Source organism: Lethenteron reissneri, chromosome 58 (assembly GCF_015708825.2).
Source record: "Lethenteron reissneri isolate LAM-NWPU_2019-01 chromosome 58, ASM1570882v1, whole genome shotgun sequence".
In the NCBI taxonomy this organism is placed as follows: domain Eukaryota; kingdom Metazoa; phylum Chordata; class Hyperoartia; order Petromyzontiformes; family Petromyzontidae; genus Lethenteron; species Lethenteron reissneri.
The window spans coordinates 751,756-764,060 of record NC_083836.1 but is presented as its reverse complement, the minus strand read 5'-3'; the positions used below and the strand labels follow the sequence as shown (position 1 = coordinate 764,060).

Below are 12,305 nucleotides of genomic sequence, written 5' to 3'. Positions count from 1 at the left end.
CAATCTCCTACAAACGTAATTCATACGTTAGTCTACGTCTTCCCCGTCTCGGTCGTTAAGTTTTAGTTGATTGCCAATCTCAGTCCTGTGCGACTGCAGGGATGCCGGGATGTGCCGACATTACTGCTCACAGGCACGATTATCCCGCCACTCCTCGGCGTAAGAGCAAGTTTAATTGGCTCATAAATCAGGAAGCTGAAATCCTGGCACTGATAATCATCTCCGCTGATAATCACTTACACTTGTACCTCGGCCCAGCTCGTCAGATTAGCTTGAATTGGGCTTAGTCGACTCTGGTGTGTTTCAAATTTATTTTATTTAACCAACTAAAGGGGAACCAAAATAGTCTTGAGTCACCTGTCTCCATAATGACAAAAGCAAGAATGTAAAAACAACAAGCAATTAGAATTTAGACGAATAACAACCACATTACAGAAGACATCGAAAAATTGTGTGTACGCATTCATCATTATTGAGTGAGGCGAATAAAAAAAATACGTTGGCTCGGGCAAATTTTATTTATTTACCATTCATATTAAAAAAGTGCATGCGTACCACCCATACGTTATGTGACTACGGAGCTACCCAGCAACAGTCGTCCATTTTGTTGACGGCTGCCCCTTGCGCCGTTGGCTAGAAGGCGAAGTGACTTAACTGGATCACACCGACACCGAGCGGTCCAGCGATTTGGATATCGACTTGTGATGGCCAACACGAGAAGAAGACTGACACAACAAAATTACCAATTTTTTTTTTACCATTTCGTGCGGACTGCAGAAGCTGTTTCCGTTGCGGACAGACGAGACGCCGCTGCCACGCTCTGAAGACGAGGGCGGCTGGAGGGACGAGCAGAGGTGAAGCCTCCATTTATACGGTCTTGCGTCTTGTACGCGCGTGCGTCGTTGCTGTGTGGTCATCGGGGGCAAGCAGACGGGGCCATACCCTACGCCTGTACCCAAATAAACACCAGGCAGCGTTCACTCGCGTATCGTGTGGCGGTTCCCGTGCGTCAGATTTGTTGTGATGTCTTATTAAGAGGCCCCAGACGGAGATGAGCGGAGAGGGGTAACTGCCAAGTTTGTGAGCTTGGAGTGAGATGCAATCAAAATATAAATATCTTATGTGACCCGGGGTGTCTGGGATGCCACGGTGCCGAGTTGTTGACTACCTCGCCTGGTATGCAGGAGGTCGTGGGTTCGATCCCGACCCTGACGCCTGCTGCTGTATATTTGCAGTTTGCTTGTCTCTGCCCGTGGTCGCTTGGATTTTTTCAACATCGTGCGTTGAGAGTGTTTGGCTGCTATACATTTCCACGTGATGATAAGCCGCTTTATTGAGCTATCATTTTTGGCCAGGTCGCTTCTGAAAAAGAGCCACATAGCTCAGTGGGCCTTTCCTAGTAAAATAAAAAAAACTAGTTTTAGTCTGATTCGAGTTTCAAGCGTTGGAGCTACAGGATGGAGCAGTGTTAACACAATCAACACATAGCAAGAAGGGACTGTGTTTGATTACCAACTCGGCCACCTTTCTGTGTAGAATTTGTATTCTCTTCCCCTGTGTCCTGTGTGGGTTTCTGCCTGGTTCTCTGGTTTCCTCTCATGGCTAATTAATAAAAAACAATGACTGGTATTGGCCAAACATCCCATTGCTGTGAAATCGCCTGCAAATTACTCAATTGGAGTTACACATAGCAACATTACCCCCCAGCGTAAAAACGTGGCAGGACCATGCTGTAAACGAGTCATGAGACTCAGTCTTCTCTGGGTGAACACGCGTAGTAGTAGTAGTAGTCATAATCAGAGGTCAGACGGCCAGGGGGACACAGCCTGGGTTTGTATCTCCAAGATCAGAGAGGTTTGTTGTTTGATCTTTTTACATGACAGCACGTCCCATTGATTCGTCTTCAGCTGTGATTCGGTTGTACACTGGGAGTGCCTTGTGCGTTCTCTGGGTTTTTTTGTTGCACTCACGTTCATTTCGAAGAAGTAAATGTATTTATGCAAAGTATGTTTGTACGTGCACTCCAATGAACAAATTCACTGTCGAGCTAAGCGTTACTTAAGGGTCCGCATTATCAAAATGTATAAATTCTCACGTAAAGAAATATGACTGTGTAATAGAGACTTGTCCGAGCGTGTTTACGATTCTTGTTTTGTACGGAAATTCCATAACGCAATAAATAAAGAATGGATTTTTTTAACTCGCACACAGGGTTTTTTTCAAGTTTGACATTTATCGCACTCACTCGGACACGTAGACCTGTATGCTGTCATTCTACGGCACGTAAATGTTATTAATTTAACATAAACGCGGGAGAGAAAAGGAAAAAAAATAGTGAAAGAGAAAAGGATCTGCAACAGATTGTTTATATACGGTTATTTGCTTGTCTTGGTGGCTCGTGTTAAAATAAAAAAAAATACTTTAACTGTCGGCGAATACTCGCACCGCGGTGCAGAAAAGTGGGTAGTGGTGGCGAGATGTTATCTCCCTCGCTTCATATGCAGGAGGTCGTGGAATCGATCCGGACCCTGACCCCTGCTGTATATTTGAAGTTTGCATGTTCTCCCCGCGGTTGTGTGGATTTTCCTCCGGGTCCTCCGGTTTTTTTCCGTCCACATCTAAAAACGTGTGTTTAGAGCATTTGGCTACTGCTATACATTTCCACGTGACAAGCCACTTGGTTGAGCTATTTCTTGTGGCCAGGTCGCTTCTAAATAAGAGTTATGTAGCTCAGTGGGCCTTACCTGGTAAAATAAAAGTAGTAGTATAAAAGTGGGCCATGAGAAGTGAGGTGGCAGGAGCGGACGCCACTATGCACCCATCTCCAACTCTCTGCATCATGTCCCGTGGCCCGATGGGAACTTGCTCTTCGTTGAGATCAACTAACAACCAGGGGACGGGAGCATCGACTAGACAAACAAGTATCTTGTTAGGGTGGGGTGGGGGCGTGAGGTTTAGGGGGGTTGTGATTCCATTTATTATTCATTACATACTTAAGAACTCTCACTTAAAAAAACACCCAACAATTAATTTGACTCGTTTCCATTACAAACACACATGGTGCTGTATTCAAAAGCTCACAAGCAGAACCTGGGCAACATTTAATTATAATCACGGCAGCATTTTTAGCTCGCATTAATACTACATTTGCATTGCCATTCATTACCATGGGCACAATAACAAGTGGAGTGGACACCACGTCCGCTCATGAGATGCTTGGTCGACGCCCGATGCCGGAAGTCTTGATTTCAATCACAACAACAGTTAGTACATTGCTCAACAATGATAGCATTTCTACAGCGCTGGGGAACAGAAACATTGCTTTGGTTATTCTGAGATTCGCCGAAGAGCGTAGCGTGACGAGGCCGTGACTCCTTTGTGCGGTAGACGTTTTAGTTTGTGAAAGAAAACTTGCGTCGACTTCATGATTCCTCAAATAGAGTGAATGAAAATAGATGCGTGCTCTAGGTTTGCTCAGAACCCATTGCAATGACACGTAGCAATAGCAGATTGTAATGATATTGCTATTCTATTGCTATACGCAAGAATGGCATAGCTGTAATAGATAGGGATGTGCACGGTTATAGACGCATACTTCTAGGCTCACATCGGCATGTTGGCAATGCGTAAGGCATAGCTGGGCATCCGATGATGGGTAGGGTCATGCTCGTACGTAGGGCCGTGTTACGTGTGTATGGTGAATTCTTTTCGCGCCGTACGAAGCCAACCGTGCTAATCGGAAGTGCTTGCACCTGTTTGACTGCAGTGTTATATGGAAGAATCCAATATTTTATTTTAGTAATCATAAATCATGGACCACCTAATGCGATACTTGAACATGCGTGATATCGGCCCCAGGCTTGTAATGATGTGCCGATTAAAAGTTTCTTACACTTCCGATAAGCGCATGTTGTGCGTGTGTGATTTTGAAATAAAGTATTACAATTGTATGCAAATATGTGAATGCTATATTTAAACTCATGGAATGAACAAAACCATAAAACCAGACTTTGAGATACAGCACAAACGAGATGGTAAAATATAAAGAGAGAAAAATTATTGATTCTCAAAATCAAATCTCTGGATTTAGCCGAGGGCGAAGTGGTTAGCGCGCCGCACTGTGAACTGCCACCCCGAGTTCGATTCCCAGCCATCGCTAGCTCGCGTCACTGGCGAGCAATATCTCTGTAACGGCCCCTGGGACTTTCCTCCCATTCGCCAACTCCGTTTTGATGGGCACGGTGAAGTCTGGTCAAGCAAACATCGTAACCAAACACAGACTTACGGGGCCTTCATCCAGCGGCAGAATGGCAGACGGCTGAAAATAAAACAAATCAGGAATTGTATCTTATTATTTCGCACCTCCGATCAGCACGGCTACGTACGCTGCGAAAGAAGTTCATCATAACTTATCTGAACCCCGAATCGTGTAATCGCATCACTTGGAGAGGGTAGGGGTGTGTAGTGGTTGTAGTGAGAAATTTGTTCCATAGTCCTAACTAGCCCCAGCATCTCGCGCCGCGTTGCTCTGGCCCCTGCCGTACCTCGCTAACGCGCACCGTGCCCCTTGCCGACTCGTTGCAGCAGAACGCCGACGGCGGACGACGAGCAGGGCGGCGGCGGCGGCGGGAGGGTCGGCGCCGACAGGGAGGCTGGCGACGGCGCCCTGCGGGAGCGTCACCGCAGCGCCGACGGGAGCCAGGAGAGGTACGGCTCCGCCCGGTCGCCCCCTCACTTGTGACGTGGCGTCCTGCCGAGAGATGACGCAATCACCGTCTCGTCGTCGGCCAAAAAGCGCCACCCCCCCCACCCCCGTGTCCTCTTAAGGGCGTCTTGACAGCTGGGGACATTGCGTGAAGCGGAGTTGGGCAATTGGGAGGTGACAAGCAAAAGCCATGTGGGACGATGCTGCGTGACCTGTGCGTGGGACTAGCAAAGGAAGGGGGTGAGCGGAAGTAACCGACGTGGCTGCGTCGGCCTGAGATTCTTTAACATTAGAGCCCCAGGTGCAGTGTTCTATTTGCGTCCCAATATAATTAGGTGGTGTTGGGTAATAGCAGTCGTAAAATAGTTTAATGATTAACATTTAAACAAAGGCTCTATGTATGAGCAAATCCTCTGGAATGTGTCCGATATTTGTGATATCTACAGCTTTTGGTCGGCTTGGGGCGACCACCTGGCAGAGCAGTTTGTTCACAGTCTGCTACACTTCTCCATGGTGGGCAGTGCAGCACAATCCACCGCCGTACTGCACTCCTGTGTTACTCTTCCTGCTCACCGCCGCCTCTACCGACCCGCTCGCAGTGTGGGGAGGCTCTAATCCCTAATCCAGCGGTGGATTCACAAAGTGCGGCGCGTGTGTTTATTGCACGCAACACGTTACGTGCAATAAATACGTCTGTAATTATTGAGTCGTTGGGCCACGGCGCCAGTGCCGTTTCGTTAACGGCTCGGCACCGTCCACTAAAATAAAAAGACGGCGACGAGACCGCGTGACGAGCGGCACCTACAGCGGCGTGGCGAGATCCTTGCGAGATCCGAGTGATCGCCTGGCCTGAGTGCAGCAGCCGCCAACCCGGCCCTGCCACGTCCCCAGGCCCCCGAAGTGACGAAACCCAACGGGTGCAAAATGTACGCTGGAAGCGGCGGTCGTCGCGTGTTCGAGCCCCGACGCGTCACGTCGCTGGCGAGCGCGCTCGCTAACCGTGCTTCGTTGCCCGCGTCTGCCTGTGTCTGCTTTTGTCTGGCCGCATCGCCCCCCTTCCCTCTCCTTCTCCGTGCCCCTGCCGCCGTCGCCGCCGCTGCCGCTACCGCTGACAACACCAACGCCTCGTCGCTACCGCATCCGCGGCGTGCGCCGGCCACCCTCTGCTGCACGTGCCTGCTGCTGCCGCCTGCTCGGTTTAACGGGTGCTGCCTGGCGTTTCTCTGTGGTGGTGGTGGTGGTTGTGGTCGGGGGGGGGGGGGTTGGTGGTGGCCTGCGTTGTTGGGGACGGCAGGCGGAGGCCCGTTGTTTACTCGGCGTCGTTCTGCGAGACGGACATTCGCCGACGACCCATATCGTTTCACGACGCCAGGTACCGGCTCAAGTCCCTACCCCCCCCCTCGCTCACTTCACCCACACCGGTGACCGTTAATTCGCCGGCCTGCCCGGCCACCATCACGTTTGCAGCACTGCGCCGGGAACCTGACGGCAGAATTTAAACCTGATGGGGGAAATGTTCAGCGCAGCACTGAGATGGTGGCTAGCCTTTTGCCTTTCTGCCTGTGAAGCTGTGCGACATCGAATGAGCGAGGGTCACGGACACCGAATGAGCGAGTGCATTAGTCAAGAGAATATTGAGACTTTTAAAATCGGGTTTTAGTTCCACAGCTGCTGATCACTTACTTTTTTTTACCTTCAATGCAGTGGACAGACCAGTGTACCGGCCGGCCTTATTTACACGTCCCTGCTTAGGAGTGCAAATGCAGTGAAACTCGAGCGTTTCACTGAATTGACGCAAAATATATCGAGAGTAAATGAAGCAAAATATAACGAAAGGAAGTTCGCGTAAAAACGGGGGGGGGGGGGGGGGGGGGTCACGTTAAAGGGCCAGCCAGGGACCTGGCCAGACGGGCAGCTGGGACGGCTGCGTGGGTCAAGGCTTGAGCATGCTCCCTGGTCTCTTGCCGCATGTCCGCCGCTCGCTGTTTGTCACTAACATAGCAAGAATGTGCGTTAACCTTCCTTCCTCCCCAATCCGTGGTCCCGTGCATCTGTCGCCTTCGTGTCCGTCCGTGTCTCCCCACGTGTCTCCCCGTGTCTCCCCGCGTGTCTCCCCACGTGTCTCCCCCGTGCGCGTGTCTCCCCGCGTCTAAACGTTTCCACCCCCGCCGTCTCTCTCGACACGCATGTGCATTTGTCCTTCGTCGTCACGTCCTCCGTGCATCCCCCCCGTGTGTCCCCCGGCGCCCCGGCCTACCCGCCCCCCCCCCCCCCCCCCGTGTGTTTGTCTTAGACGTCTCCCTCAGTCTTCGTCCTTCACTGCCAAGGACAGACGCCGCCCCCCCGCGTTTGTCCACTCTGCCCCAAGGTACCGCTCGCTCGCCTGCGCTGGGTCTCCCCCCCGTCTCTCTGACCCCTGCGGGTGCCTTGTGCTTGCCCAGGCCTTGGGCGACGGTTTGCGAAACGCTTCGGCTTCGTTGCGAGCGCAGTCCTGCCGTGTTGTTGGTCGCGGGTCTCGTGTTTGCCGTGCAGAGTGATCTTGAAACGTGTCTGTACGAGAGGGTCGCCTGCTGTGAAGTTGTTGTGAACAGATTGGTTTGTTAAATGTGGTGAAACCTCGGTGGAAAGCTGTTTGGCCACATTGAACGTTCGGTGCAGCCAAAAAAAGTCACGTCAGGAAATGTTGACGTGGTTTCTGTCGATTCGGATTTTTTTGGGACTTAAAAATAAAAATATCTATACACGGTTAGATCAGAGCGATGCGCACCAAGCGGGAATTTTGTGGTGAGGTTTCACTGCATGTACCAACAGCTTTTTCCTCATTTGAAATGTCTTTGTGAATCTATGTTTGTTTTGAAGCAGGGGTCACGCATCAGGGAGCAACCCCCCCTTGTTTGCCCATTTTCTCACGTGAATGGGAAAAAAGCCAAATGCGCGTTGACGCTTTCGTCAAGTGCCCACGTGCGGTGTTCGTCTTCCCGACACCAGTGTCTTTTGCAGTCCTACGCTACGAGTCGGAAATGCGGTTGGATTATGCAGCGCTTGTCACATTGACAATCACGATCTGTGTTGGTGCGTGTCGCATCCCTACGCGACGCGGGTTATCGCGTCGGGATGTGATGGGCGTGTCAGGTGAGTCAAGATATAGGCACTCGACTAAACCATCAATTGGGTAGCTCTTTTTTTCAGAAGCAACCTGGCCAAGATTGATCACCTAATGATGCGGCTTATCACTTGGAAAATTATAGGAGCCCAATACTCTTGAATGCTTATTTCTAAATGTCGAGGGAAAAACCGGGGAACGTGGAGAATAATCCACGCGACCACGGACAGAACATGCAAACTCCAAATATACGGGCATCAGGGTCGGGATCGAACCCAGGATCTCCTGTATACCAGGCGAGGGAGGTAACATCTCGCCACCACAGCGCCCATTCGTAGTCGGCAAGGTGTCGTTGCCGTTGTGCTGCCGCTAGATCAGCTGCGGCGACTCCGTTTGGTCCTCGGTCGCCTGCGATTCGTGCAACAGCGGCAGCAGCTGATGGAGGTGGCGAGGGTTGGTGGATCAGACAAATTCGTGAGGCACCCTCCTTGCCCGTGGACATTTAGGTCGCTATCTCCTGGTTGGCCAGGGTACGAATGGCAGTACTGCAAGTGAACTAATTTCTATCTCTGCGGGGATTGAGCGTTAGCCCCCTCCTCGTACGCGCGGGTTTTCTCCGGGTCTTCCAGTTTCCATCTGCGTGTATAATAATCGTGGTGGACAAACATGCCAATGAAGGGACAGCAGAGCTTGGGCAATTATCGGCGACTGTTCTTGTTGCATTCCCATCACTTCTGTTGTTTCCTGCGCCTGTCAATCGTTTGTGGAGAACGGCCCGTTACAAATTCTGTTATCCGAAGCGACGCGGGCGGCGCAACGCTGCAGCGCGTGCAGGTTCGGTGAGCGGTCGCGTCGTCCGTGTGGTTGTCGCAGTGGAGGGCACGGCGGCGGCGGCGGAGGAGGAGGAGAAGGAGGGGGACCTTGCGCGCCGCTCGCCGGCATCTTGCGGAACGCCGGCAGCACCTCGGCTTCGCCGCTCCCGGGGCTCGTCAGCAAGTGAGGGCAGCGACCGCCGGGCGTTTTTTGTCGCGAAGCGAGAAATGGCTGCAGAAGTATTGTTGGGGAAATGAGGTTGTGATGGGTGGGACGCGGCGCGTGCGTGATGAAGGGGGGAGGCGGGGTTATCGGTATTCGAGGGGCGGGTTGGCGACCCAGGGGAATTTGCGCGATTCGTTTTGATCAAGTGTCGTCTGTGATCCAAGGTTACTACGGTATATCTTGATCTTCTTTCGCACCGTACGCAGCCAACTGTGCTAATTGGAGGTTCGAGGGAAAGACAACAAACTAAGGACAAAGTTCTAAAGGAATGAGTTTTCCATCTAGATTTAAAAGTGCATAGCTCCAGTGGCTTCCTAATATTGGAAGGAAGAGCGTTCCAGACGACCGCAGAAGGGCATCTGAAAGTGCGCGATAAATGATGATGTGTGATGTGATTAAGCATAAAATGTAACCATGGATGAAAAGACAAGCTGATGTACAGATATGGGTAGCACTCGAAAGTTTGGTCGCCATGGTGGTGAGATATTAACTCCCTCGCCTGGCATGCAGGAGTCCGTGGGTTCGATCCCAACCGCTGACGCCTGTAGATTTGCAGTTCGCATGTTCTTCCCGTGGTCGCGTGGATTTTTCTGCGGGTCCTCCGGTTTTTCTCTCAACATTTAGAAGCATGCATTCAGAGTATTTGGCTGTGAAAAATTCCCACTTGATAAGCCAATTTGTTGGGCTATCATTTGTGGGAAAGTCACTTCTGAAAAAGAGCTATATAGCTTAGTGGGCCTTACCTGGTAAAATAGAATACGTTCTTTAGTAGTTTTAACTCTTCCTTCAGTAGGCACTTAAATGGCTGGCTGTCTTTTTCTTTCTGTGTTCCGACTTACTTCCCCGCACCTCCAATTAGTCGCGGTTGGCTACGCATGGTGCGAAAGAAGTTCAGCGTACACACGTACATGCTTGGAACTGTCCCTCTCGGTCTGTATTTGGGTGCGAGCAAGCAGTCGTCCTTGTCGCTCTAATCTTTGTCTTGCCATCCACACTTTCAGCGGTCAACCCGGCGTCACGGCGACGGATACCACGGTCTATCAGGTGAGTCTTGTGAGCGGACGGAATCGTAGTAAGGTCCCCTGTTTGACGTTGCTCCTGTTTGCGTCGTTGTTTCACTGTAGCCTCGCCGACGAATTGGGGAACGCGATTAGATTTAAAATGCGTTGGTTCACCGCAAACGTGGATTTTAACAAAAATCGAGAGAGGAGAACGCCAGGGGTTTGGGCAGCATGCTCGACGACGCACTGACCCAGCGGGTGCCGAATAAAGCCTCGGTGTTTACAACATCGCCGTGTACTCAGTACCGTACTGCCCTCCCTGAATGTGATCTCTGTGAATGTAATTTTTCTCAATGTAATATCTGTGAATATATCTCTCTGAATGTAATATCTGTGAATGTATCTCTGTTAATGTAATCTCTGCTGCCATTTCTGGTGAGTAACATTCTGACCCCGCCTATTACTTGACTTTAGAGCTCATCGGATACCTCCAGCACATTCTCAATATTCCGATACTGTATTAACTTATTTTTTATTTAAGCTTGCATCTTTTTTTGGGTATCTTTTGTTAACTATTTCGGTACTCATTTCATGTTTTTTCTGCGAATCGTAACCTAAAAATGAGCGCCAGGAACATATCCTAAATGAATGTCATTAAGTCAGCGGTAAAATAGGTGTCGATTAATGTTGTTTTGCCTACTGTAAATAGAGAACTTACTGTAATTAAAAATTATTCGTTCATAAGATGACCCGGTGGCTCAGACGTCATTACTGAGATTAATGGTTTTGAATCCAGGCAACCACCAGTCATTAAATTGGGTTCAGTCACAGCATTGATAGTTTCAGCCCTATTGCGAGTGACTCCACAAAAATACCCATCGAATTAAATGTCGGTTTTTCATTTAATTTGTTTTGACCTTCGGGCGACGAACATTATTCTTGGAAAGCGCTGCCCCAGAGGTCACTGGAAGGGATCTCGGAAGCAGCTCCGTAGTATCCGCATCTGTGGGACATTCTCTTCGGCTCTCTCTCCCCCGCGGGAGTCTCCAATGGATTCTCCGTCCCGCGACGTGACGCCCATTGTACACTTCAAATAAAAATTGGCAGAACGGATTATTTTTTTTGTTAAATGGACCGTCCGTCGTCGATGCGCCTGATGACGTGGCCGCCCCGTCGCCGTGGCAGCAGGAGGACCTTCCGCCTGCCGAGTTCGAGTTCCAGAAGAAGCGCGAGCAGATCCTGCTGGAGCGCACGCGGCACGAGGCGCAGCTCGCCCGCCGGCGCTACGAGGACGAGCGCCAGCGGCTGACCAAGCACTCGACCACGCAGACCTTCACCGCCACCAAGGTGCGCCAGCCGGCCGCGTGCACCCCCGCCTGCGGCATCCGGCTTGTTTGCGCACAAGCGCATCGGCAAGCGGGCGACGCGGTGGGACCGCCTTTGTTCGATGGCCGGCCAAAAGCCGGCGCCGCTACGAGGATGAGCGGAGTTGGCGTGATGATGATGGTTTACGCTGCGTGATGAACGAGATCAGCGAGGTGTCGTGGTTCACCTGCGGCAGGCACTTTGTGTGCAACAAGCGAGATACGGCGACGGCTTGGTAGATGCATTGGCGAGATGTTAACTACCTTGCCTGGTATACAGGAGGTCGTGGGTTTGATCCCGATGCCTGCTCTATATTTGGAGTTTGCATCTTCTCCCCGTGGTCATGTAGATTTTTCTCCGGGTCCTCCGGTTTTCCCCTCCACATTTAGAATCAACATCACTTATTTTGGAGTATTTGGCTGTTATACAATTCAACATGATAAGCTACTTAATTGGGCTATCATTTGTGGTAGCCAGGCTGCTATTGAAAAAGAGCTACGTAGCTCAGTGGGCCTTGCCTGTCAAATAAAAAAAAAAGTTGTAGTAATTTATAGTATATCTTTACTCCTTTATGACGTGTTTTGCCTCTAGCCCACCTACCTTTCACAACAAGCAGTACGAGGTTGCCAACTTGCGTGTGAAATATTTTTCTACTCTACTCAAGGTTCCTGAAGCAATATTGATGATGGTGACGGATGCATTTTAACATGCTCTCGCTCAAGGTGGGCTTTCCAGCTCCCGCGCTATCACAGTAACCTCCGACTCACTGCCCCGCGTGTGCCGTGTCTCTGCGTTGTCTTTACGCAGCCTCGCGGAGTCCACCAACACAGCGCAGATAGCGACCCGCAAAGTGACGTGAGTGTACCGACGGCTCTGGGGATGCCGAGCTGCTGCTGCCGTCGCCGCCCCCCTCCGTGCCGCCCGTCTGCTCGCTCGCTCGCTCGCATTCGACAACCCTCATCATCCCCCACACCAGTTAACCCTCTGTCGCGCGCTGGTTTTCATTTTTATCGGTTAGGTGTTACAAAAATATATTTAATAGTTTAATGTTTGATTTAACTTTCCTTAACCTTTTTACCCATGGGAAATGGCA

At 50.8% G+C, this 12,305-nt stretch overlaps 1 protein-coding gene and 1 long non-coding RNA gene across 21 annotated transcripts in view; one reads left to right on the top strand and one right to left on the bottom strand.

The window, feature by feature from the left end:
- The window catches only part of LOC133357424 (DISP complex protein LRCH3-like), a 58,829-nt gene that overhangs the window by 33,058 nt on the left and 13,466 nt on the right, over positions 1-12,305 (top strand). For 13 of the 20 annotated variants that reach the window (XM_061575357.1, XM_061575354.1, XM_061575356.1 and 10 more), the window contains exons 10-17: positions 778-854; positions 4,585-4,707; positions 6,000-6,077; positions 6,999-7,073; positions 8,682-8,804; positions 9,848-9,890; positions 11,033-11,194; positions 12,020-12,067. In XM_061575357.1, coding sequence (XP_061431341.1) covers positions 778-854; positions 4,585-4,707; positions 6,000-6,077; positions 6,999-7,073; positions 8,682-8,804; positions 9,848-9,890; positions 11,033-11,194; positions 12,020-12,067 — 729 coding nt within the window. The remainder of the gene's footprint in view (positions 1-777; positions 855-4,584; positions 4,708-5,999; positions 6,078-6,998; positions 7,074-8,681; positions 8,805-9,847; positions 9,891-11,032; positions 11,195-12,019; positions 12,068-12,305) is intronic. The other 7 variants (XM_061575352.1, XM_061575353.1, XM_061575362.1 and 4 more) reach the window with 7 other exon arrangements.
- Positions 532-4,661, bottom strand: LOC133357427 (uncharacterized). The gene is made up of 3 exons (XR_009756971.1): positions 4,545-4,661; positions 2,745-4,318; positions 532-949 (listed from the first exon to the last, which is right to left on the bottom strand). It is a non-coding gene; the product is annotated as an uncharacterized LOC133357427 (long non-coding RNA).